This window comes from Triturus cristatus, chromosome 9 (genome assembly GCF_964204655.1).
Source record: "Triturus cristatus chromosome 9, aTriCri1.1, whole genome shotgun sequence".
Classification (NCBI taxonomy): Eukaryota; Metazoa; Chordata; class Amphibia; order Caudata; family Salamandridae; genus Triturus; species Triturus cristatus.
Genome location: NC_140592.1, coordinates 903,514,810 through 903,541,549, shown reverse-complemented (window position 1 = coordinate 903,541,549; position 26,740 = coordinate 903,514,810). Strand labels below are relative to the sequence as shown.

General features: G+C 49.4%; 1 protein-coding gene across 1 annotated transcript in view; it reads right to left on the bottom strand.

Annotated features, from left to right (window-relative positions):
• The window catches only part of ATG2B (autophagy related 2B), a 1,039,004-nt gene that overhangs the window by 478,867 nt on the left and 533,397 nt on the right, over nucleotides 1–26,740 (bottom strand). The window contains exon 27 of the mRNA XM_085626438.1: nucleotides 23,933–24,009. Coding sequence (XP_085482564.1) covers nucleotides 23,933–24,009 — 77 coding nt within the window. The remainder of the gene's footprint in view (nucleotides 1–23,932; nucleotides 24,010–26,740) is intronic.

Genomic DNA, 26,740 nt, shown 5'->3' with positions numbered 1-26,740 from the left:
CGGCTCATGACTTTCACCGAGGAGTCCAGGAGGGATATTGGGCGATAGTTCTTTGCATCCCCCCTGTCACCTTTTTTAAAAATCGGTACGATAATGGATTCTTCCCAGGTGTGTGGGACCCCAAAACGTACGGCAGTATTAAAAACTTTTGTGAGCAGTGGGCCCCATAGTTCAGGTACTGTTTTATAGACGTCAATAGGGACCCCATCAGGTCCCTGGGCCTTCCCACCCTTGCTGGATTTGATACTATCCCACACTTCAGCAATAGTAATGTCCAAGGGTATAACAGGCCATCTGTCGTCATGGAATTCTCCAGTTTTGGTCGAATCAAAGATCTGGGAGAAGTGGGTAACCCAGCTCTCCGAACTAACATTAGCTGTTAATTCTGGGATCTTTTCGTCCTTCAGAAAAGGGCTGTTTACTGTTGCCCAAAATAGAGAAGAGTCCGCTGTAGTAGCTGCTAGATCTAATTTTTCCCAGGCCTCTTGTCTAAGTTCATTTTTCCTGGACTTGGTAGCCATCTGGTAAATCCCTCGTAATTCCCTGATGGTTCCAGCATCTCTCTTCTTATCTGACAGTGCTGTTTTAAGTTTTTTAAGTGCGGTAGTGCATGCGTGATCAAACCATCCCTTGGGCTGGTGTTTCGTACCCTTGTGCGGTACAATAAAGTTGCTACTTATAATTAGGTTAAGATTAATAAAAGTATGCAAGATTTCAGCATTATCCTCCTCCCGTTCTAATATAGTAACTATTTCTTTGAGACAATTTGACACAATGACATTAGACTGGATGTCCGCTTTATTGCCTTTCCATCTAATACGAATACCGTTAGGGCGGTGGGGCTCTATATTAGTAATAATACATGGGGCAGACACAGGTCGTTCCTTCCATAGAATTAACTCTGCTGTGATACAATTATGATCGCTAATCAGGTTGTCTACCACCACAGGGGTAGAACACCTTGGAGCGATCCCAGATGATAAACAAATAAAGTCAATCACTGTATTGGCGTTCCTTCCTGTATAAGTTGGGACAACTTCACCTAGATTGTTAGTCTGATTAGTCAATATTTCCATATCATATGTCATTAAAATTTTATTCAAAGAATTACCATATGCGTTGTGAGGAAAGTGAGGAACCCCGTCTCCCCAACAATCAATAAAACCACACACCTTTTGGGTGGCGAAGGGGCACACCGTTGTATTGAAGTCTCCCACCCAAATGATATCAAAAACAATATCAAACTTGGTTACTATACTTTCCATAGCAGATTCTAAAGCAAGTACAACCTGGTACCTTGAGTTGTCAAAGACATTGTTATAAAAATTAATTAAAAGCATATTCCTGTCCTGCTCCTGTTGTAGCCATAAGATCTGAGAATGTGTTCCAACCAACACATGTTTTTTGACTTTGACAGGGATATAAACAGCAATCATAACCAAAAGGCCGCCCTTGGCTCTACCCGATAATGAGGCCTCAGCTGGTAGGTTATAAGAGACAAAGCCATTGTAATTGATTGGATCAACACACCAGGTTTCCTGGAAACATAAAATGTTAAAACTGTTAATAAGTTCAACCCATCCTGGGCAAATAGTCTTAGAGGAATGTCCAGCAATGTTCCAGCTAGCGATCGAACAGGTACTCTGATTCCGTGATCTAAGGCAAGAGGGAGGGCTGTTGGAGTCGGGGTGGATGGGGCTACAGGGCTGGTCACTAGGCAAAGGAGCACAGCTCTCGTCTTCACATTTGTCAAGATTTCCAGTGGCAATAACAGTCCCACTAACATTCACTAAGTCTAGAGCCCTCACTACTTCAGTCCATCCCTCGTCTCCTGTGATATTAGCCACAATAGTTGGCTCAGACAGATCTATCCCCAGTCAATCATTCCCATCTAAACCACTCAATGCTTCAAATCTATTTGCCGTGGTAAAGATAGGACCAGGGGGAACATACTTATCTTTTTCCCTCACCCCTGTGTGTGCAGTATTTGGACGGGTATTATGGTGTCTGTAAAAATATCCTAAAGGCCGAAGGGATATCCCTTTTTTCCAATGAGGGAGAGGATTGCGCTCTTAACAGAGCTGTGGAAGCAAGGTGCGGGTTACGGAAATTAACAATAATACAATCACCCCCACAGGTCTTATGCGAGCTCCCAATCCAATCAACTCTTCTAGTGCTTATGATGTCCTTAGCCAAGGCTACTGGGAAGCCACATTCCCGGTGCAGCCAATCCACGGTTTTGTTTTTTAAAGAGACATGGGTTTCACTAAAGTTACGCCCATTTTCTTTAACTTGTGGCACATTTGTAAGGACCGCCACAAACGGGGCGCAGGCTGGGGGCAAGTCGGGCCTTGGGGTACCCAAATTTTTTACACCAGAACCAGGGATATAAGACGAAACTTGTTGATCCGGGATTGGCAAAGAACCAGAAAGATTTCTACTTACATTAACTGGCATACTTAGTGGGGCCTTGGGGGGATTGGTCGCTGGGTCAACTGACTCAGAGGTCTGTCGAGAAGCACGGCTTACTAGGGTTTCAGCGATTGCTTCAGCTCCAGTGCTTTCTTTGAGATGAGATTCTAACAAACCTCCCAACCTAGCCACCTCATTAATTGCCATATCTAATTTATTCATTAAGGGTTTGATTAGTAAATCAAACTTGGCATCAATCATGCTAATTAGAAGATCCAGCTGACCACTTTCAATAATAACCGGGTTACTATCCATCACAGTGGGAGGGGTTTGGGTAGAATTCATGGCCAAGGAATCAATTCTTTTAATTAATGTTCTACCCCCCCCCCCTCCTAGAATGCACGGTCTTATTGGATGTCTTATTATGTGACCGACTAGAACGTAGTATTCTATGTGATGAGGTATCCGCTGTGGCAGCAGTCGAAGAGTCTCCAGTACATGTTAGGTCCTCAAGAGATGGGTCAACTATATTGGTGTCATCTGCGGGGGCAGGCACACTAAGGTCTGCCATATTATAGATTCCATCATGGTTACTGGGCTCATGGTTGGCATTAACATTGTCTGTAGCAGATAAGTGAGAAGGAGGGTTGGTATCTACAAGAATAGGGTCGATTACCTCCACCCGCCCCAGTGATTTCCTCCGCTCCTTATTTATTTTATCAACCATCTTCACCAAATAATTGTCCATGGTTGATTTGGTGGAGGAAGGTTTAGCTTTGGACATGGGGTTCTCTAACACCACACTGATACAGTTCAATACAAATAAACTGTTATGTCCCCTGACACTTCAATCACGTTCCCCTCAGTTCACAGTAGCCTATTACCCGGTGGTGCCCCACAGTAACAAGGGGGGAGTGGAGCACCTCCCGTCCTCCACAACCGACAAGATGCCACTCGCCTACTGTTAGTTTTGACAATAGTACCTTCACACAGTGTCCCGGTATCCCAGTGTCCGTTGCGCAGTACCTCAGGGGGGTGGCCCAGCCCGGCCTCCTCCGGCCCCGGACGGCCACAGACGGCCCGCCCTCTGCCCGGGCTCAGCCCGGCGACGCCCGCGCGCGTCCCGCGACGCGGAGGGAGTTCCTGGCGTTTAAGCGCCTCCGGGCGCGAACTGGCGGCAAGTGGGCGTGCCAAACCCCTAGAGCACGCTGGGAGCTGTAGTCTCCCCTGCAGCGGCCGTGCGAAGCTGGAAGCTACGGCGGCGGGGGAGAACTAACAGCGTCCGGGACCCAGCACCAGTAATGTCCGTGGCAGAGATTCGCTGCAGATGAGAAGATCCCTTTTCATTTCTGTTAGTTAGACTGGAAATCTGCTTAAAAACAAAATAAGGTGACACAGCGACAACATGTGGAATTATTTTCCTACCTAGACAGCAAAAAAAAATAAACACACAATTAAAATACCTCGAACAAGCATTTACAATGCAATAGGTCTCGCATTTGCACAAATTTAAGCTATTGGCATTGTAAATGACAATGCCTTTTATTTTGTTTTTGGTTTTCAAAACATAAATAAAAGGCTTTGTCATTTACAATGCCAATAGCTTAAAGTCGCATAAATGCGAGACCTATTGCATTGCAAATGCTTGTTCTTTCGTCTTGGGTTCTGTCTGCGAGTAAGCGCAAGTAGAGGGGGCATGTCAGCTCTCTACATTCTTGGGATAGCAGAGCTAAAAAGGGTCGCCATGTAGTTCTGAATGTGTGACCCCGAGTTGTGAGCGTAACAGTAAGTTCCTCCATCCTCAAAAAGCCCCACAGACGATGCAGCCATCCCAGGTGCGCCGGTATTGAGGCAGACCCCCAGAGCGATAGGATGGTCTGATGTGCAACTCCCAGCGCAATACCTATTTGACGTCCTCTGCGGGATGCGAGGGGGTAGGTTAGTGGGTTTAGGGAGGCCCCACAATGTATACAATGGAAATCTAGGGAGCTGAGTTAAGAGGTGGGTGTCAATGTCGTCAAGGACCAAGACCCAGAATGAGGTTATGTTTGGACAGTCCCAGAGTATGTGAGTAAGCGTGCCCTTCTCCCCAAATTGACATCAACACTCGTCGCTACTAGCCAGGTTACCTCGATGGAGCCTTACCGGGGTCAGGTACGAGTATGATGTGATTTTCATGGCTGTTTCCGGACCTACTGTATTATAGGCAGTGTGTTGTGCTCTGTGGTAAATGTCTCGCCACTCGGGAAAGCTGAGGTCCCAGTTCTGCTTCCCAGCGGCGTTCGGCTGGGCATTTGTCCTCAGACTGTGTGGGTCGAAGAAGGACATACAGCTCTGAAAGGAGGCATTAGTATGAGTGTTAGCCTAAGAGCCATATCTCATATGGGGTTAATGGTCGCTCTGCTCCGCTTCGCATTGATGGATGCAGTAGCCAGTGCCTACTTTGAAGGTATCGGAACCGGTCATCCTCAGGGATGGAGTAATCTTTCTTAAGGGTGTCAAAGGGGATAGGGCCCTCCAAATTGAAGAAATGACTGGGGTCAGAGGTGACGTGAAGGGTGATTAGCCACCCCCTGCGAGCGCAACAGTCCCACACTCTCAGAAGGAAGCTCATGGCTGGGGAGATGTAGAGGCTGGGTGCCCGGTGCGGTCGCTGTAGGAATGGAACTTTCTCTAACGAGGTCCTGGCTATAGACCTGTCCAATAAAAAGCCAGTATTTCTCGGACTGTGTTCTGGACCATTCAACTAAGTATCGAAGTTGGGCTGCTTGAAAATATAGGTAGGCAGGGTATTCCGAGCCCACCCTCCGCCGGGGAGAGCCAGCTACAGTCCTTGCTCAACCTAGGTAGCCTGCCTACCCAGACATTGTGGTGGAACGCAGCCTGCATGGCCGGAATTGTACCTGCCGGAGGGGTCAGAGGCAAGGCTCGAAATAGGAAGAGTATTCTAGGCAGGGTGGACATCTTAAGGCTGCGAGAGTGGGTAGTGCTGATATTGCTCCAGCTTGGGGCATACTCGCTTCAACAGCACTCGAGTCGGACACAGCTGGACCCCCAAATATGCAATAGGCTCGGCCGCCCAGCCAATAGTGTAGGATCGTTTCAAAAACTCCACTGTACCGACGGTCCAAAAGCAGAGACTGAGTTTTCTCGGAGTTAAACGTCGCCTACGGGACCTGAACCTTAAGTACTCAATGCTTTTTCCAGCTAAGCTGAGGGTGGAGGTGGATGGTCGCACGCACTTTTTTGACCGTCCCGAGGCGGCTGGGGACTGGTTGGATACTCTGCCTGGGGATCGGGGCCGGGGGGGTGGGGGGGGTGCGGTTGGCGGGGAGGGCTCGCCGGATCAGAACTGAGGGGTGAATAGTAGGCCTTGCTCTGGACAACATTTTGGTTACCATTCACTGATCGTGTATGTTCCCCTCCTATGGAGGTCGTACGGGGTCCATTGGGGGCTTTCCCTCCTCCTCTGGGGGACTAGTTAGTTTTTCATCTATGGGGCGACAGGCACACTGCACTTTGGGGGGGCTGTCTGGGCTCATGCAGGGGTGCAGGGAGGGGGGAGTTCTGTTGGGATGGGTGGGTGGGGGTGGAGTGTTGTTTGTTTGCACCGCAAGGCGAACCCTTTACTGTATTGTTGTTTTTGAGATGCTCTTTGGGGGACGATTGATGGCTTCCATGTATGATGGGGGGTAGGGATCTGACTGTGTTATCATGGAACGTTAACGGACTGGGGGATAGGATTAAGCGTGGTGTGGTCCTGCAGTATCTGAAACGAATTTCACCAGATGTGATCTTCCTGCAGGAGACACACCTTATAGGTAATTCCTTTCATGCCATGAATCGGAGAGGCTATCGCTTGGTGGCCCATTCGGGCTTCACCTCGGGCTCGCGGGGGGTGGGCATCATGATTAAGAACTCGCTCCCATTGGAGATTGATGAGGTGCGCCATGATGAGAGGGGACGTTACACTGTCTTGGTGGGTAGAATGGAGGGCAGAGTGGTCGTTTTTGTATCAGTGTACGTTCCGCCGGGGTTGCAATCTACCACGTTTGCGGACCTGGGGCGCCTCCTCCTTGACCTCCCGGGTGGGCTTCTGGTAGTTGGGGGGGACTTCAATGCGGTGGCTTCTGGGTCTATGGATCGTCATCCCCCCAGGGACCTCCCCCGGGCACAGGCGTGGCTGTCCGGCCTTTTAGATACACTAGGATTGGTGGATTGCTGGCGACTAAAGCATCCCGCGCAGCTGCAATACACCTTCCACTCGGGTGCCCATGGTAGCCTCTCGCGGCTTGATTATATCCTTGTTCCTGCGGCCTATGCTGGGAGAGTGGGAGAGGTGCGCCATTTGGCGCGGGGTATTTCAGATCACTCCCCACTACTGCTGCACTTTGATGTCTTCCCGAGGGGGGAGGGCAGGGTAGCCCCAATCAATGCCTGGTACCTGCGCGACCCCACTATTCGAGCCGAATTGATCAAATCCTTGCAGCGGTACTTTGAGGAGAATGTGGGGTCTGTCCCTTCGGCTATCTCCCTTTGGGAGGCTTTTAAGGTAGTTCTCAGGGGGGAGGCCCTCTCCTTTATCTCCCATGCCCGGAGGCGCGAGCGGGAGGAGGTAACCCGGGTGGAGGCCGAAATTACTGAACTAGAGGGTGACCTGGGGAGCGGGGTGACGGATGCCACATTGCATGTTCTACACCTCAAGCAGGCGGCCTATAGGGCCCTCGTCACGGAGGCGGCCAGGGGCCTCAGTAGAGAGCAGCAGGGGCGACTGTATGATGTGGGTGATAAGGCTGGTAAATTGATAGCGTGGTTGGATAAAAAGGAGAGAGCGAGTCGTGTGGTTCCGTTGATCGAGAGGATGGATGGTGTATGTGTCACCGAGCCGGACGCCATGGTCTCCTGCTTCGCGGATTATTTCCGCGAGGTGTATTCCCCGGTTTCTCCCTGCTCGGAGGAGGATTCCCATGCCCTGCTTCGGGACATCGCGCTGCCCTCCCTTTCGGTGGAGGACAGGGATTCGCTGGACGCTCCTCCCACCTCGGACGAAATTGCCCTTGCTATCCGCTCGGTCGCATCTGGCAAGGCCATGGGCCCCAATGGCATTCCTATCGAGCTGTACAAGCTGCGACCGGATGTGCTGGCGCCCCACCTGCGCGCGATGTTCCTGGCGGCCCGCTCGCGGGGTTCCCTTCCGCCGGACCAGCGTCTGGCCACGATCGTGGTGATCCACAAGGGGGGGAGTCCCCGTGAGCGGGTCACATCCTATAGGCCTATCTCGCTCTTGAACGCGGAGCCCAAAATCCTCGCCAAGGTGCTGGCCAACCGGCTGGTCGGCGTGGTGGGCGACTTGGTCCACCAAGACCAGTCCGGCTTCATACCCCATCGTAACACGGCCCTTAATCTGCGACGCTTGCACGGGGTGCTCGCGCGTGTCCCGTTCGTGCGGGAACCGGCCATCTTGGCGTCCTTGGACGCCACCATGGCGTTTGATACGCTTGAGTGGCCATACATTTGGGCGATGCTGGCGAAGTTTGGCTTCGGACCAGGCTTCATCAGCTGGGTCAAGTTGTTGTATTCCGGCCCATTGGCGCAGGTGGTGGTGAATGGACGAGTTTCGGCCCCATTCGCACTGGGACGGGGCACGGGACAGGGTTGCCCCCTGTCGCCTCTCCTGTTTGCACTGGCCCTGGAGCCCCTGGCGGAGTGGCTGCGGTGGCACCCTTCCATCCGTGGTCTCCGCTGGACCCCCGAGCATGAGGACCGTGTGTCCCTCTACGCTGATGATATCCTTCTATATCTCGCCTCCCCGCGTAAATCACTGATCGTCCTAGTTGATGTTTTGCGCTCATTCGGTCGCAACTCAGGCCTCGTCATCAACTGGGCGAAATCCTGTGTATATGTGCTTGCCGGGGAGGCTCCGGTCCTACCACGGGACTGTCCGATCCAGATTGCCTCCCAGGGGTTTCGGTACCTGGGTATATATATTACTCTGGACCCGGAGGCCCGCTACGAGCGGAATTTGCTGCCCCCCCTCCAGCGCTTGAAGGAGGACGTGGTGCGTTGGCGGCGTCTGCCGCTTTCGCCGCTCGGCCGAGCGGCCTTGTTTAAGATGATGTCGTTGCCGCGCTTTCTGTACGCTCTCCAGAACACTATGGATTTGGTTCCGGCGCGCTACTTCCGAGAGGTGGAGAGTTTGCAGCGTCGCCTGTTCTGGGACGGGAGGCCACGTATTGCCTTGGCTAAATTGACGCTCCCGTGGTACGATGGGGGGGTTGCCCTCCCGGATATTAAACGGTATTACTGGGCCTCCCAACTAGCTGCGATTAATCATGGCCTTTACGGGCCCGCCCTGAACCCGGCATTTGAAATGGACAAGATGCTCCTGCCCGGTGGCGACTACAATCGAGCGCTCTACTCTGGCGCGCCGGACCCTCGCCTGACGGGACCGACGCGTGTCATGGTGCGTGTATGGCACGCGGCTAACGCAGCTATGGGGTGGAAGGACCGTTTGACCCGGGCGTCACCGCTATATGCGTCGGCGAGGTTGGGCTCCCTGTGGACCTCGAAGGGCTTCGAGAAATGGGACACGATCGGCATCAGCACAGTGGGAGATCTCTGGACGAGGGGGGGATTCAAAACTTTCGAGACGCTGCAGACGGAGTTTCAGTTGCAAGGCAGTGAGTACTTCCGGTACTTACAAGTCCGCCACGCGCTGGGCTCCGTCTTCCCGGATGTCGCGTCCATTCCGGAGTCTTCCCCCCTGGAGGACAGAGTGCTGGATGGCCATGTCCCAGACAGCACGAACTCCCTTATATATAAAAAACTGATCAACGACCGATCGGGCCTGCTGACTGGCCTCCGCGAGGCCTGGGTTGCCGATGGGCTGGAGTTGGACGACGAGGACTGGATGTCCGCGGTGGCCTCTCCGAAGGAGGTGGCCATCCCGGCTCGCCTTCGCTTCGTCCAGCTTAAGATCCTCCACCGGGTTTACGTGACGGGGCCAAGGCTTCTACGTATGGGCTCTGCTGAGGATGGACTGTGTAAGCGTGGCTGTGGTGCTTTGGCAACTTTCTTGCATATTCTGTGGGAATGCCCAAAGGTGGAGCGATTCTGGCGTGGTGTGCACGAGGTCCTGCGAGTGGTTACGCGTGTCGTGCTGTTGCCTGAAGCGAGGAGATGCTTGCTGAATGTGTGGGAGCCAACTGACTACTCGGTTCCGCAGACGCGGTGGGTGACTCTGGGATACATGATAGCTAAGCGTGACATTGCTCAATTGTGGGGATCCCAGAGGCCTCCGGCGGTGTCGGCCTGGAAAGAACACATGGATTGGTGTATGTTTCGTGAAAAGGTGGTGTATGTTGCGAGGGGTAAGCCTGGGGCGTGGGTGAAAATCTGGGGCCCCTGGAACGCCTATCGCGGGGGTATTTGCGAGCCGCCGCTGCTGCCGGCTGCCTCACCAGCTCCGTCCCCCTAGCCGACCCCCTCCCCCAGCCATGGGCACGTGGTTCCCCAGTCCCTGATCTGTTCTCATTCCCCTCTTCAGAGTTTGGCGATTGGTTGGGGTCCCCCACTTAAGGAGCGCGTGCTGTCACTTGGGATTGCGGGTTGCCTTGCGGGTGTGGTTGTTTTTGTGTTGTTGTGTTTCGACAAAAGGAAACCGTACTGTGGGTTTGGAGTTATGTGGCCTGCACTACTGATATCTCCTGATTTACCCTTTTTGCACCGCCAAGAGATTTTTCTGTATGTATGTCATATGCTTCTGCCACTCTAGCGGCCGGCCAGACGGTTGTAGGCCCATACTTGTAACTATTTGAGATTGCAATAAACGGTTTAAAAAAAAAAAAAAAAAAAAAAAAAAAAAAAACTCCACTGTAGAAAGGGGAACTGAGATGTTGAGGGCCTGGGACTTATGAATGTTCATGTGAAACCCTGACGCATCCCCAAATTCCTCCATCTCTTTTAGGAAGTAGGGTAGGCTCTTGTGGGGGTCATCTATCATGACCATTATGTCATCTGCGTACAGGTTGATTCGGAGTTCCTCACCGCCGACAGGCACTCTCTTGATCCCGAGATGATCTCTCACTCGCTGTGCAAAGGGTTCAATGCAGATAGCGAAGAGGAGGGGTGAGAGGGGGCAGCCCTGCTGGGTGCCCCGACGTTTGGGAATCTTGCAGAACTATGCGCATTCAACCGTACCATGGCTACTGGGGACCTAGAGCCGTTCAGGACCCAGGATCGAAACCTTTCCCCTAGCCCAAAGTGCTCCAGTGTTGCTTCCAGGAAGGGCCAATGAACACGGTCGACCGCTTCTCAGAGTCAACCGAGAGTAACATGCCACTAGCCCCCCCCCCCCCCCCTCGAAGAGCTTTATCAATGATATGTCACATTGTCTCTGCGGGACAAACCCAGCTTGGTCTGGACCTATCAATCCCTGCATAAAGGGATCAAGAAGAGCCACCAAGATTCCTGTGAACAACTTTGCATCAGAGTTCAAGAGTGAGATAGGGCGGAAATTGGCGCAAAAGCATCTCTTTCCCAGGTTTGCGGATGACAACAATGGCCACTTCTTGCAGCGAAGGCGGGAGGGTAGCCATGTGAGCAATATTATTAACGAGCCGCGTGAGAATTGGGGCTAAGTCTGAGCAGAAGATGTTATAGAACCCCGAAGAGAAGCCGTCTGGACCCGGGGATTTCAAGATTTTCTGCTTAGAGATAGCAGAGATGACCTCCTCTATTCGTAATGGATTGTCTAGGGAGGCCGCTTGAGCCTCAGTCAGGTGGGTCGTCTCAGCTGTGCAAAGATAGCGTGAGGGAGCCTCTGGGGGAGAACCTGCTCCGAGTACAGGGCTGCATAAAATTCTCACCCTCTCGGACTCTGATAGCATCTGTCTTGTACCCACGTGCTGACTGAGATATAAAATTGACCTCTCAGTCTGTGTTTCCTTCTGTCAGGTTTCCCACAAGGCTCACCAGCACTGCTTTTCTGTCTTGGGCCATCGTGGCTGGGTCTGGCCTGGCGAGACCTCAGCCCTGAGATCTCCTTCTCCATCAGGATCGTTGATTGGGTCCGGTTCCTAATCTCACCGAGTTCCCAGGTGACCCCTCTGGCGGTTCAATCTGGAGAAGGTCGCAAGCAGCTTTGATGGAGCGCAGTTGGTGGGATTTCTCTTGGCAGCTAAAGATCAGTCAGAATGGGTAACCCCATGAATATGAGGTATTGTGCTCTAGGAGGTAGGCAGTCACTGGGCGAAACTCTCTGCTTCTGCAACGTAATCGCAGAGAGGTTCTGGAAGAGTTGAAGTGGATGGCCACGAAAGTGTACCTGGTTGGCATCTCTGGCCCTACGAAGAATGCGTTCCTTCAGAGGGAAGCTATGAACCTACGCCAAGATGTCGGTTGGGGGGGGGGGGGGCGATTCGCTGCTTTGGGCGGGCCCAACGGGTGTACTCTGTCTAATCTAATGTCGGAGGCCTGCGTGTCCCCCAAGATCTGTGCAAAGAGCTCTGCAACATATTCCTCCACATTCCCTGCCCCTGCAGACGTCGGGATATTCCTAATTCTGATACTGTTGCACTGTGATCTATTTTCGAGATCCTGGGCGTGGGCCTGCAGATCTAGCTGTTGATCTGTGAGGCAAATTAGTTCCTGTCTGAGCTGCTCAATTTCTTCATCCCTAGTGATCTTGTGGTTTTCTAGGGCGTCCACCTTGTCCCCTAAATACAAGATCTCTTTCCTCCTGCAGGTCTTGCACCAGGTCTCTGTTAATTGACTAAGTCCTCACTCAGGGATGAGAACAGGGTCTCCATATATCTCCTGGTGACCGGTGTATCTCCCTCTCAGGGTGTTTGACAAGCATATCCTTTTGGGGAGCGATCTTTCTTGGCCTGGGGTGCTGTTGTAGCCTCTCCTGCGGGGGGAGGGGGGGAAGGGGGAGACTGCAGTTGCAGCAGCGCTGCCGCATGTGGATGAGTGCCACCGCTCGCTCCTCTGTGTCAGAAGGGAGAACGCCGCCCCCGGGCAGCAGTGTGGAAGTTCAGTGGGGTATTTTCCGGCCCCAGGGGCTCGACGGGCAAGTCTGATTAGGCGGGACCAGGATGTAGCATAGCCCTGTGGTCACGACTATCCAGGGGAATATTCCTTCAGCGAATCCTAGGGGAAGGGATCAGGCCGTCTTCTTCGCCGCGGGGGGGGGCGCAAGCTTAGGCTTACATGCTCTAGGGATTGCGCCTTGACTAAGTACTTACAGCCTCCAGCCTACCACCCTGCTGCTGCTTAGTGCTCACCACTCACTGGTTCGCCTGAGGAGATTTATGTAGGCCTCAGTGGCCCCAGTCTGGGTGCCGGTTCCTCCTGACGCGGTGCTGAGGACCAACTGTCTCTGGGTGAAAGCGCCCCTGCCACCTGTCGTCTTCTTCAGCTCCTCGGCCAGCGAGCTGATCTGTAGCTGCCACCAACTGTGCTCTGGCTCACCCCACGCTCTCCCGGCGGGCATCTCCCTGTGCGCTACCCTGTTGGGGGGCTGGTTGCCGAGCGGGGTCTGCGATGCCCTGCGGGCGCTTCTTGTGCCCGCTATGCTCCTCTGGCCTATCGCTCGTCTGGTCTCACGCCTTTTGGCCTGGTGGACACCGCTTTCATGGTCGGCTCTGGAGGCCCGAATGGCTTCATGTTGTCCTTCAGGCTTTAGCGCACCACGGTGCCATCCGTGAGTGCGCCGTGTCCGCGGTGGGGGTATCGATGCTATGGATGTGAGGGCCTCTCCACGGCTGCGTGCCCCACCCGTCGTTCACTCTTGCCACTGGTGCCCTCTCTCCGCTTCTAGGTGGAGGCGCCTGGCTGGGCCACTCCCTTCTGCGTCCTTTCGTCGTTGGATGGGGCCAGAGGGTTCGCGGCACCTCCGACAGCCCTCTTCAGAGTCGGGCACAGCCCCGCCCGCTGTTTGCTGGGGCAGAGTCCACTCGCCTCCTTAGGCCTCCGGGGTTGGGCGCTCGTGTTCGGGGTGAGCACCGCCCCTCATGGCTGTCTCTGCAGACCGGGTGCCCCCTGAGAGGTCCTAGGGCTCCTTGGGACTTTAGAACTTCAAGTGCCCCCTCCAGGAGTCATGGGTACAAAGGATTCACAGAGATTATGCCGAAGCTAGAGCGGAGGGACCGTAGTGTGTGTCCGCTCACTCCACCATCTTGGCCACGCCCCCTGTGGTCACAGTTTATGAAGCTTAGATTTGTATGCAATAATCTGGTCATTGAAATAACCTTTAAAAAAACTCCCAAACTGAAAATATCGAGCCTGTATCAGAATTAATCTAGAAAAATTCTGTAATGAAGATCCTCATTTCAGTTTTCCAGACCTGATAACTTAAGGAGAAAACATATCTAACAAAAGCCTGAACTACAAGCATAACTGTACAGTGATTGAAGAATCTCTATACCAGAACTCTTTCTAATTAATACTGGAGATATATTTTTTTAAATGTTGACGCTGAATAAAATTGTTTTGAAAGGTAAGTATACTGTTGTAAAGTAGGATTATTAAAACACTAAGATTGAATAAAAGCATAATCACTTTTCATTCTCCGAATAATGGCAGTGGTGCCATGTGGTTATGTTAGGCCCCGAGTAGGAACACCACCATTTTGCATGCTCACTGTTTTAAGTTGCCTGGAAAGGTATTGGCATCCAAGATCTGCACAGGTCGTCCGCCACAGGCAGTCCTAACAATCAAAGATACACAGGGGGAGTTACACCACGACGCGAAGGGGATATTGCATGAATACAGTACATATGGCGAATTATATACTGCGCGAAACACGGCCACACCGTCTGAGGTCTTGGACTACTTGGAAGATGTGGCGATTGCTTGGTTATCTGACACACATAGGGATTACTTGTCCTTGCCCATCACAGTAGAGGAGGTCACGGGAATTATTAAGTCATTGTCTAATGGAAAAGCGCCTGGCCCTGACGGGTTCACATGCTAATTCTATAAGTGTTTTGTAGATCAATTGATGCCACATCTGGTTGAGATGTACTGCGATGCACACGATAAGCAATTACTACCACCCACGCTGAGAGAAGCTGTGCTTGTTGCACTCTTGAAACCACACAAAGATCCTGAATGTTGCGAATCTTATATACCGCTATCTCTCATAAATATTGATACCAAGATATTAGCCAAACTTTTGGCCACCAGATTCCAACCCCTAATGACCAGGCTGGTATTGCCAGATCAAGCTGGGTTTATCCCAACTAGAACAACATCTCACAACACCAGGATGTTATTTGCATTATCGCATTACTTAATTCCTAGTACCAAAGCTGCTGCGATCCTATTGGATGCTGCAAAAGCATTCGATTCTATTGAATGGCCCTATCTCCACACTGTGCTGAAGCGTATGGGATTTCCACCGGTCTTTTTACGTTGGGTGCAAACATTATATACTGCCCCTACAGCTCGTATTAAAGTTAACAACTATATATCAGAAACCATTCCGATAGCAAGGGGGAAGAGGCAAGGTTGTCCGTTGTCCCCCTTGCTATTCGCATTAGCACTTGAGCCGCTTGCCTGTAAAATAAGGCAGAGTCATCATTATTCGGCACTCCAATTTCCACAACGCCCATTGCATATATCTCTGTATGCGGATGACATGATGCTATACGTGCGTGATCCGGAGCAACACCTGGCCCCTCTGCTCAGGGAATATATTCGCTTTGGTCATCACTCAGGGCTACAAATCAACTGGTCCAAATCCCTCATAATACCGCTAACGGACTCAACGTTCCCACACCAAACTGCATTTCCTCTGGAAAGGCAAACAGACCCGGTCAAGTATCTGGGAGTCTGGTATCACCGGGACCCGGAGATTGTGATTCGTACCAACTATGGCAAAGCGCTGGATTCCATGGAGGGCAAAATAGAACGATGGATACAGTTACCGTTGTCATTGGCCGATCGGCTAGCGATTGTAAAAATGGTAGTCTTGCCTAAATTCCTATATCTTTTTAATAACATACCGATCACTCCCCCCTCAGTGATTTTTAAGCGATTAGCTGCAATGGTGTCGAGACTGATATGGGCTGGTAAACAGGTCCGTATTAAACTGCACACACTTACGTTACCATACTCACGTGGGGGATTTACGGTCCCAGATTTCTTACTCTACTTCTTATGTGCCCAGGCGCAATTTGCACACTATTGGTACCATACGATCCCCTATGTTACACATGTAGCTATAGAGCACGGGTACTCATAGTACGGCCCGCGGGCCGCCTGTGGCCCGGCAAGCCTTCCTTGGCGGCCCGCGGACCTTGCAGACATCGTACCCATGTTTTAAAAAAAAAACGTAATGAGTGTTCCTAAACACTGCCGGTTGCACCAGCGCGACTCTGACTCTGCTCTGTGGGGGCCGGGCGGTTCCAGGGATAGTCAGAGTGGAGCTGCGGGGCCTAAGAAGAGGTGAAATACAACAATAAACATGCAAATGGTCTTTTAAAGACCTGTGAAGTGCTCGGGTGCGGCTGTTGGTGTGCCCGGGAAGCTGTCTCAGCCGGCTGACACACACGCAGGGTGAGATGACAGAGGATGACAGAGGGAGGTAGAGGGAGGGAGACAGAGGGAGAGGGAGGTAGGGAAAAGGAGAGAGACAGAGGGAGAGGGAGACAGAAGGAGGGAGAAGAGGGAGAGGGAGATAGAGAGAGGGAGAAGAGGGAGAGGGAGATAGAGAGAGGGAGACAGAGGGAGAGGGAGATGGAGACAGAGGGAGGGAGGGAGACAGAGGGAGGGAGGGAGACAGAGGGAGGGAGGGAGACCGAGGGAGGGAGGGAGACCGAGGGAGGGAGACCGAGGGAGGGAGACAGAGGGAGGGAGACAGAGGGAGGGAGACAGAGGGAGGGAGACAGAGGGAGGGAGACAGAGGGAGGGAGACAGAGGGAGGGAGACAGAGGGTGACAGACAGAGGGTGACAGACAGAGGGTGACAGACAAAGGGAGGGAGACAGAGGGAGGGAGACAGAGGGAGGGAGACAGAGGGAGGAAGACAGAGGGAGGAAGACAGAGGGAGGGAGACAGAGGGAGGGAGACAGAGGGAGGGTGACAGAGGGAGGGTGACAGACAGAGGGAGACAGAGGGAGGGAGACAGAGGGAGAAGGAGTGAGAGAGAGGGAGACAGAGGGAGAAGGAGTGAGAGAGAGGGAGACAGAGGGAGTGAGAGAGAGGGTGACAGAGGGAGGGAAAGGGAGGGAGACAGAGAGAGAGAGGGAGACAGAGAGGGAGACAGAGAGGGAGACAGACAGAGGGAGGAGGGCGACAGAGGGAGGGAGACAGAGGGAGGGTGACAGACAGAGGGAGAAGGAGTGAGAGAGAGGGAGACAGAGGGAGTGAGAGAGAGGGTGACAGAGGGAGGGAAAAGGAGGGAGACAGAGAGAGAGAGGGAGACAGAAAGGGAGACAGAGAGGGAGACAGAGGGAGACATAGAGAGGGAGACAGAAGAAGACAGAGAGAGGGAGTCAGGGGGAGACAGAGGAAGGGAGAGGGAGACCGAGGGGGAGACAGAGGAAGGGAGAGGGAGACAGAGGGAGGGAGACAGAGGGAGGGAGACAGAGGGAGGGAGACAGAGGGAGGGAGACAGAGGGAGGGAGACAGAGGGAGGGAGACAGAGGGAGGGAGGGAGACAGAGGGAGGGAGACAGAGGGAGGGAGACAGAGGGAGGGAGGGAGACAGAGGGAGGGAGACAGAGGGAGGGAGACGGACAGAGGGAGAATGACGGAGGGAGACAGACAGAGGGAGACAGACAGAGGGAGACAGAGGGAAGAGGGCGACAGAGGGAGGAGGGTGACAGAGGAAGGGAGACAGATGGAGGGAGACATAGTGAGGGAGACAGACAGACGGAGGGAGACAGAGTGAGGGAGACAGACAGACGGAGGGAGACAGAGTGAGGGAGACAGAGTGAGAGAGAGGGAAGGAGAGCGAGGGAGACAGAGTGAGAGAGACGGAGACAGAGAGAGAGGGAGAGAGAGGGAGAGTGAGGGAGAGACATAGAGAGGGAGGGAGACAGAGAGAGGGAGGGAGACAGAGAGAGGGAGGTGTAGAGAGAGAGAGAGAGATATGTGTGTATGCCTGGTCTGGAGGCTCAGTGGACGAAGGCGTCCGCTGCAGGGACCTGTGTTCAACCTCATGGTCACAGTTTTTTTGTGGCTCTAGCCCCGCCCCTGTCCCCCACTGACACCGGCCCCACCAGTGCGGCCCTTGGCCACAAACCACACTGTAAATTTGGCCCCCGAGAGAAAGTTTGGGAGTACCCATGCTATAGAGGAAGGCGATGCGCTCCCTATACCACTATCAGCTATCATTACTCATCGTAGGCCCCCTCTTCATGATCGTGATATAAATACTATAGACACGACAAATGCAGCCTGGCTCAAAATGGGGAAATTAGCGCGCAAACTGCCTCTATATGCTCCGGCATTGCCATTATCACACCACCCAGAACTATCAGTCACTCAAGAAAAAGTGGGCCTGAACCTGTTGAAACTTGTGGGTATAGTTACAATGGGGGACTTGTATCACGATGGTAAATTTAGGACACCCAGCGATCACACATACATTAGTAATCAGACATTACTGTTTCGTTTCACATATTATAGACTGCAACACGCGATTAAAAAGCTCTATCCCTCCTATCCTGCAGAACCACCTCAACTGTCAACCTTACAGTGGATGCTTACCACACCTAGCAACGCACACATGGTATCTAAATTGTACGTTAAATTGCAGGAGGATATAGCTTCCACGACGGCACATGCAATGGCAAAGTGGAATGCGGTACTAGAGACTCCGCTTATGGAGGAGGAATGGGTCATGACATGTACGCTCACTGGCATGCTTACGCCAAACGGCAATTTGCGTATGGTGCACTATAAATACTTACACCAAACACATTATACCCCAGCAAGGTTATGTGCATATGGCGTAAGAACAGATGCGAAATGTAAGCGCTGTAAGGAGGATGAGGTCGATTTCCCACATCTTGCATGGTCCTGCGAGAGAGTGAATGAGTACTGGACAAATGTTACGAGAGAACTGGGGAAAATGGTGGAAACACATATTGAATGTAACATTCGAACCTGCTTGTTGGGTCTGGTTCAGGGTGTGCGCTCCAGGAAACGCAAGTTCTGTGTAATTGCTTTGTTGCTAGCAAAACGTAGAATTTCGCTGTGCTGGGATGGTAAAGTCTCTCCAAAGATTAGACAATGGCTACAGGATCTGACATATTGTCGAGAGGCTCTGCACACATACGCAGAGAAGTTGCCCACTGGCGCCAAGCGAAGAGACTATTGGTCCTACCTGATTGACTATTTACAAGCAAACCCAATGGATTAATTGTGCATCGTAATATACCCGTCGTAAGTGTTAACTACTGGTAACTTGTAAACTAAGCGATCACTGGATGATGGATGTTGTTGTGCGGCAGTCTGGGGGGTTTATTTTCTTGATCTCTACATTGTATAATTTTGAAATAATAAAAAAAAGAAAATTTGATCCCCGAGAATGAGTCTCTAACTCCTCAAGTTTATTAGTTAGGGAAGAGATAACCTGTTTCACTATTGCCAGTACAATCTGTTGAAGGCTTAGACTGTTCTCAGTATCAGATACCCGCTGTTTTAACTGATCAAAGCATTTTGAAAAATGTCTACTATCTTATTGAGATGGTCATATAATGAAGAAAGAGCTTGGGCTTGTGTTGTTTACATATCTCTAATTCCACATAGAATAGTTTCTAAAGCTTGGCTGAAAGCACACAGAGACAGCTGCTGCCATGGAAAATCTTGATCAACACATCCTACGCTACCAATGTCATGGAGAGTTTCTGTGGAGAGACAGCACTGGGCCACAATTTTGTAGACAGTGTTGTTAGCAATTGCATACTGGGGGTCATCAATGTTCTGACTTGAGCAGCCACTGGTGGTGGAATAACGCTTGGTATCTCAGAATTGATTTGATGTGTGGCACTCACATCACTTGTTGAAAATTGAAGAAAGAAGAGCTCTGACGAGTGACCACGCCCTTCCCTTCTAAATGTGAGTCTGATTGGTTTGCTTTGCTTGAATATACTTTGCTTGAGACCTTGGTTACAGTATTCTCTTTGGACTCATCTATCATCAATGGGGAGAGGATGTATCCTAACGGCTAGAGCGGTCGACCTCGAAGCTGGGGAACCGGGTTCGAGTCTCGGCAACAACGCTCAGCATCCTGTTATTCTGGGCAAATCACTTATTCTCCCTGTGCCTAACAAAAATAAATGTGTCCTTCTGTAATGAAACGGGTGCTCATGTAAAGCGATCTGATACCAGATATCTCGGTTCTATATAAAATAAAAAAATTAAAATTAAAAATCAATGAAGCAAGTTTTCTCTTTGTTTTTCAACACTTTCCTCGGTGGCACCCATTACCAGAATAGTTGTTACCTAGCTTTTTCCAAAGACAATGTATTTTTGCTAGTGGCCTTCTTTCGTATAGCCTGCCGCTAGAGTCCATAATGCTTCTTTTTGGGACCCTTAATATTTGGCTTAGATTTGCTGGGACAGTGCCATAATGCATTACTGCACACCCTACCAGGAAGGTGCACCCATGATTATGGAGATCGCAGGTACTCTATTCGGGAGTCACACTCATTTCAGGGGATGGCCATCAAACTCCCCCCTCCCCACCATGTCACTTCTACTGGATAAAAGTGCTGGGTTTAAAATGCAATCAGGATCAGGGCCTCGCCTGTTCCAAGAGTCGTGTTTCTCACCACTTCTGCTTTGTTAATCTTTAAGAAAGGGCAAAACATGCCGTCAGAAAGCTTCTTTGTGAGCCAACATGGCCCTAGTCTTAAATTGCTTCTTTCACCTTCTCCTTATCTGGGCCCCATTCCAACATCTTAGTGGTTTTAAACCACACAAAAGAACATCAAAAGTACAAGACCTGCTGCGCCTCAAATACGGGACCTTGGCTCAAAATGGCACCAATGAGCACAATCGGGTTGCGTCGGCAGCATCTCATCGCTACAGCATCTGACAAAGCTATAGATCAAGGGTAGGAATATCTGCTCTGCCAACCTCCTGTCTATTCCACAGTTAGCCTTGCCAGAAGCTAAAACTTAGTATTTTCTTAGCATCCTGCCAATCATGACTGCCACGAGCCACCTTCCACAGAACTGGACTGTTATAAAAGGGGGTCTCTAGTTGGCAGAGGTAGGTACCTTTGTCCAAATGGGGACCCTGGCTTCTACTCAGGGTAAGGGAGATACACACTTCAGATAACCCCTGCCCACCCCCTGGGTAGCTTGGCACAAGCAGACCGACTCAAGACCAAAACGACAAAAATCGAACATACATGTATTAAGAATATGACTTTTGAAAAGGTTTCTTAGTCCATAGAAAACTATGGATGCGTGATTGCTCAAAAAGTACCTGTAGATGCATCAAAATTCACAAGGCCAATCAGCTGCAGAGATGGAAAGCACCAAAACAAAGAGATGCATCAATTTCTGAGATCTTGGGGAGGCGATGCGACAGTTCTGATGCACGAAGGAGAAGTGATGTGTCAAATCCGGTCCGTAAGGGCAAGTGATGTGTCTACTCCAGGACGATTCTGGTCCGCAGGTGATGTGTAGGGAAAACTTGACGCACAGGTGCGATGTGTAAAAAACCGGGATGCAGCGGCGATCAATGCGGTGGCATCAAGTGGAGCTGTGTTGGTTTCTTCAGCCGCGATCCCTCGATGTGTTGGTTCTTGCAGTCGCGACAAGCGCTGCGTCGGTTCTGCAGCGGTGCGGATATGCATGGAGATTCTTCTCACACAGCGGTGCTGCATCAGAAAAATAGCTGCAAGTAGATTGATGCATCGATTTCTTCTTTTCTTCTAACTCCCAGCAGCGGGGACAACCTCCAGAGGCCAACAACTGGAATAGGCACCTCCTGGCAGGTCAGAAATCTCAGCAACAGAGTTCAGGGGAGCTGGGGACAAGGCTTTGTGTCCCTGAGACTTCAGACCAGGAATGCACACACAGGCCCTTGAACATCTTCTTCAATCAGGGTAAAAGCAAAGTTCAGGTCTCTGTCCTCTCCTTGGCAGAAACAGCAACTGCATGCCACCTTCACACAGCAAAGGGGCAGTACTCCTCCTCACAACTATTCAGCTCTTCTCCTTGGCAAATGATCCTCTTGAATCCAGAAGTAATCTAAAGTTCTGGTGTTTGAGGTCTAGTACTTCTACCCCATTTTGTCTTTGTTCTCTTTGTGCAAGGGTCTTTGAGCCCAGTCCAAACCAGTTCTGTCCTCACTGGTGATGTATAACCACAGGGGGTGGAGACAGCATTGTGCAAGGGAGAAAGACCCTATTCAGGTGCAAGGAAATCTGCACCTGCTACTGTAAAAGCAGCCCCATTCAGCTCAGCTCCGAGTCATCCAGGAAGGTTATCAGGGAAAAAGAGGGGCCCCTTCAGAACCAAAGGAGTAGGGCACTATTCAGTGAAAAAGGAGAAAAATCCTTTGGGCAAAACTGAATTGCCTAGGCGCATGACAAAATTCTATACTTAGAATCAGCCTACACCATTGCCATTTTATCTCACTCACTCATACTATAGAAGGTTGGACCATATATAATCAACAAATGAATAAAAATACAATAAAAGTATCTATAAACAAAATTATAAATAAATTAATTTATTCACAAAATCTGATTGTGAGTGAGATAGAATGGTAATGGTGTAGGCTGATTCTAAGTATAGAATTGTGTAATGTGCCTAGGCAATTCAGTTTTGTCCAAAGGATTTTTCTCCTTTTTCACTCATCCAGGAAGGGCCAGGCACACTTCAACCCCACCCAGCGGCTGTCTACAATGAATGCACATCCCCAGCCCCTGTCACTCCAAAACCAGACAGTCAATTCACAAACAGGTAGAGGTGCACAGAATGGTTAAACAAGAAAATGTCTACTTTCTAAAAGTATAACAGAACTATACAGTGTATGGGTGCTACAGTTCATTTGAAAACTACAAAAAACAGGACCACCGTATTGGATTTAGTGGTCTTAGTGATTTAATGAAAATGAAAAACATGTGAATACACAAACATAACAATTGATAGGCAGACGCGTTGACCCAGCTAGATGGATAAGACATTAAGTTGTATAGACTACAAGCAGCACACAAACATGGCAATCAGCCTGTTGTTCCGTTCGATCCCAACTAGCTTGTAATGGCAGGATTCACATTTTGACTAGTGTATAAATCTGATGACTGCCATTCTTTTCAACTGGAAATGAAGGATAGGTCTGCCTATCAATTGTTGTGTTTGTGTATTCACATATTTTTCATTTTTTATTCATTCTTGTAATTATGTATGTTTTATATATTTCTTGAACCGGAGTTCTTTCATGTACGACATGTTTGAAATGTCCAAAGAAGCAAAGTAAAAATTGAAGGTGAATTAAATCACTAAGACCACTGAATCCAATACGGTGGTCCTGTTTTTTGTAGTTTTCAAATGAACTGTAGCACCCATACACCGTATAGTTCTGTTATATGTAATTGAGGCCTAGTGTGGGTGCCTTAAATGGGCTCAACCCCTTCTTGTTCATTACTTTCTAAAAGTGGCATTTTCAAACACACAATTTAAAAACCATCTTTATTAAAATTTGTGTTATTAAATTCTGAGATCAGAGAGCCTAAACATTATTTCTCTATCTTGACCCAATGGAAATTTATAATTGTAAGATGTTACAAAAGTATTTCCCATTCTATCCTATGGGACAGATATGCTTTCAATAGGGAAAAACTAAACTGGCAGTATTTCACTATCAGGGCATGTCACACACACCAGTACATGTCCTGCCTTTCACTTACACTGCACCCTGCCCAGAGGGGTACCTTGGGACTAACATAGGGGTAGTAGGGATTTAAGAAAAGGGAAGATTAGGGCCTGGCAAGTAGGTGCACTTGCCAGGTCGACAGAGCAGTTAAAATGCGCACAGACACTGCAGTGTTAGGTCAGAGATACCTTTTCAGGGCTACTCATGTGGGTGGCATAATCAGTGCTGCAGGCCCACTGGTAGCATTTGATTTACAGGCCCTGGCACACTCAGTGCACTTTATTAAGGGCTTACCAGTAAATCAAATATGCCAATCAGGGAGAACCGATTGTAAACACAATTTACACAGGAAGCACTTGCACTTTGACACTGATCAGCAGTGGCAAAGTGCCCAAAGCATCTAACCCAGCAAAAACTAAAAAAGCCAGGAGAAACCACTCCAAAGATGCCAAGTCTAACATGGACTAACAGTGGAGTATGATGGGAGCTCCGCTCTCCTCCGTGGTTATTCAAATACAATTAACAAGACAGAAAATGCAACTCGCCATTATCAACATGTCATATCATTAAAATTACCTTGGAAGATCTCAATAACTGGCAAAAAGTGTACTCGCAATACAATATGTGGATAGTACTTATTTGAATCATTTTGCTATTATGTTCAAAACTCACCCTTTCTCCATCGGCACCTGGTTTCACTGCAGTAATTGTCAGTTCCAAAAGTCCCATATCCATAAGTCGGACATAATCTTAGAGTAAAAATACTTTCAATAAGATATAAGCAATTTTAAATCATACAAACAGATTTTACAATTCAATTAAGTAACATGTAATTCAATTAAATAACACACGTGTCAACACACACCATTATGGTATAGTCTTCCAGTGGCTACCTATGTTAGAAGACTTTCCTTTGTGCCAAGTACACTTGGAAAAAAGAGTATGCTACAAGTCATAACATTGCTAAAGGTTCAGAGAACTTTGATTATTTAAGAAAGGCCACGAATTATTCCCCGTGCAACACAATAACCTTGTACAAGGTATAAGGTACGAAATCATCTAAGTAATGTTGCATTTATCACTGCTTTCTTGTGAGTTCATGTTCAACATGAGTTCCACGTAACATGTAGATTTTGAAAAGTTGTGGTTGGTGAGAAAGCAAAGATAATTGTTTTAAGGTTGGGGTTACCTGAGTGCAACTTTAAACTCACTCCTGTAGTAATACATTTAATTTTTCCATGTTTTAAGCCTTGCTGGATTCACAGTACCTATAACTAGAAACGCGTTCCTAGAGAATGCCAGTTCCACTAATGACTGGTTTCCGGGAACTGCGGATCCTTATAGACCATTGCTGAGGTCTCAACGGTTCCTTGGGTTGTATTTTGTCACATTCAAAAAGAGCTTGACTTTCTTGCACAGGTCATAGCACTTCTGGGGATAGGATAGCTCTTCAGGAATGTAGAGTATTTCGTTTTTTTTCTGTGCTTTTCTTTTTTGGGGATTCAAAACTTTTTACTTCTTTGCAATAGATTCAGGACAGGAAACACAGGAGAGGGGAAATCCAGAGAAACATGGAAAGGAGAGAAATGAAGAATGGGATGATGTTCAGATTGGGGGTTCAAGACCACCACTATAATCAATTTTTCTCTAATCCACCATTTTGTTTTCCACCAATTGTCTTTCAAGTATATCAAAAAACTCAGATATGAGATGTATACTTTGTGCTGAGCAGAGGCAGCAAGGTAAATACTGCTTCAGAACATCTTCTATGCACAAGTACCTTAATTCTTGGCATGAAAAGCAGTTCAATGCCAAAAAGAGGATGAGAGATGCCGAAGAGGTAAATACATCTTCTTCAGCGATGCTACACACCATTCCTCCTTGAGAGGCTGAGTGAAGATGTCCGCCGGGAGGAGCAAGAAAAAAATGATCCATTCTTTCTAACTAGGGGCTTGAATTGCTTGATGTACCACAAGGTCATCTCTAGTACAGAGCAAAGTGGAAGAGCCTGCCAAAACCAGCTGCTTTTCCACCAGAAGATGTTTAAAAAGTATTTTTATGCCAACTCTTTTGCCATTGTTGAAGCTGCTATTTTAGTTTTCTCCCTAAAAAACACAAAAAAGGTGTTTCAGAACTAAAAACAACAAATATGCATGGTGTTTGTTTGTTTTTTATGTGAGTGAGTGAAAGTGATGGACAGGATGCAAGATGGGTGAATGAAACAGTGAGCGAGAGAGAGTGCATCTGCAGAGGGGGTTAGCAGCAGGGCTTGACCTCCAGCCAGACCGAGAAGCCAACGTGCTGCGAGTGGCCTTGCTCAACCCCCCACTGTGCCAGCCAACCTCCACTGAGGACTGCAATGTGATAGGGGTGTGGCAATTAGGTGCTGTCAGGTAGGTCTTTCAACTAAGTCACCAGTTAGCCAACCCCTGTTGCACACAGACTTTGGGGGTAGGCTACGCACTGGCTGGTTGACTGCTGTAGGCCATGCATAGCATGGGGTGGCCACAAGACCTGGCCTCTGTCCAGTCCCTGCAACCAAACTGTCACAGGCAGCCAACATGTTATTTGGCTGCACATGCTCTGTGCCCACCCGCCATGCAGCCACCTTGCTGCTCTTGTCATTCTGCTGTATGCAGCATAGGTTGACAACAGGCAGCCAACTCTTGTTATGGCCACTAACAGCAGCTGAACATGGCTTTTAGCAGTGTGCAGCAGAGGTAGACCACTAGGCCTGCACCCAACCTGCCATGGGCAGTTTGTACTACACTACTTCGCCTCTAGCCAAAACCTCCATTGTCATTCGGGGTCCAAAATACCTTTGATGCTACCACTGAGCCGGCTTCCATTTAAGTAAGGCACGGTTCCTGAAAAGATACAGCAGATCCTGTCAATCTTTTCAATTTATTTTTAATATACCCCAGGTGGGTTGCATTTAGGGTTCGCCCTTACTTTGGCCCTGGGGGTCAGGATGCAACTCCCCCTCCTTCTTTTATATGACCTTTCTTTTTTCCGTAGGTTGCAGGGACCTTACCACGCATCCTAAAATGGCTTTCATAAGAAAAATATTTCTCTTAAGGCAGCCAGTTAGAGCATCCGTCTCATTGGATTCCTCTGTGTTTTAGTTTACTGGACTTAAGTAAGATCCACAAATTCCAAACAGAACACACAAACGCAAGTGTTCACTCTTTAAAGCATACTCAGCAACTTTTTGAAACACTTATATCTCCAAACTTATTGAACAGATTTACACCAAACCACCAAACGCATGCTTTCTGAGTAAGGTTTTACTTTCATGATTAGTTTGCTGTAAATACACTCTTTGGTTTGGATTGTTGGAAAAGCAACATTTTCTATAGCAGATAAAATAGGAAAATAACTGATCTCAACAAAAATATACATGCCCAACCTTAGCTGACTATGCCAAGCAACTGTTGAATTTCACACAAATCCATTCATGAGGTCAAATATACGAGCAAT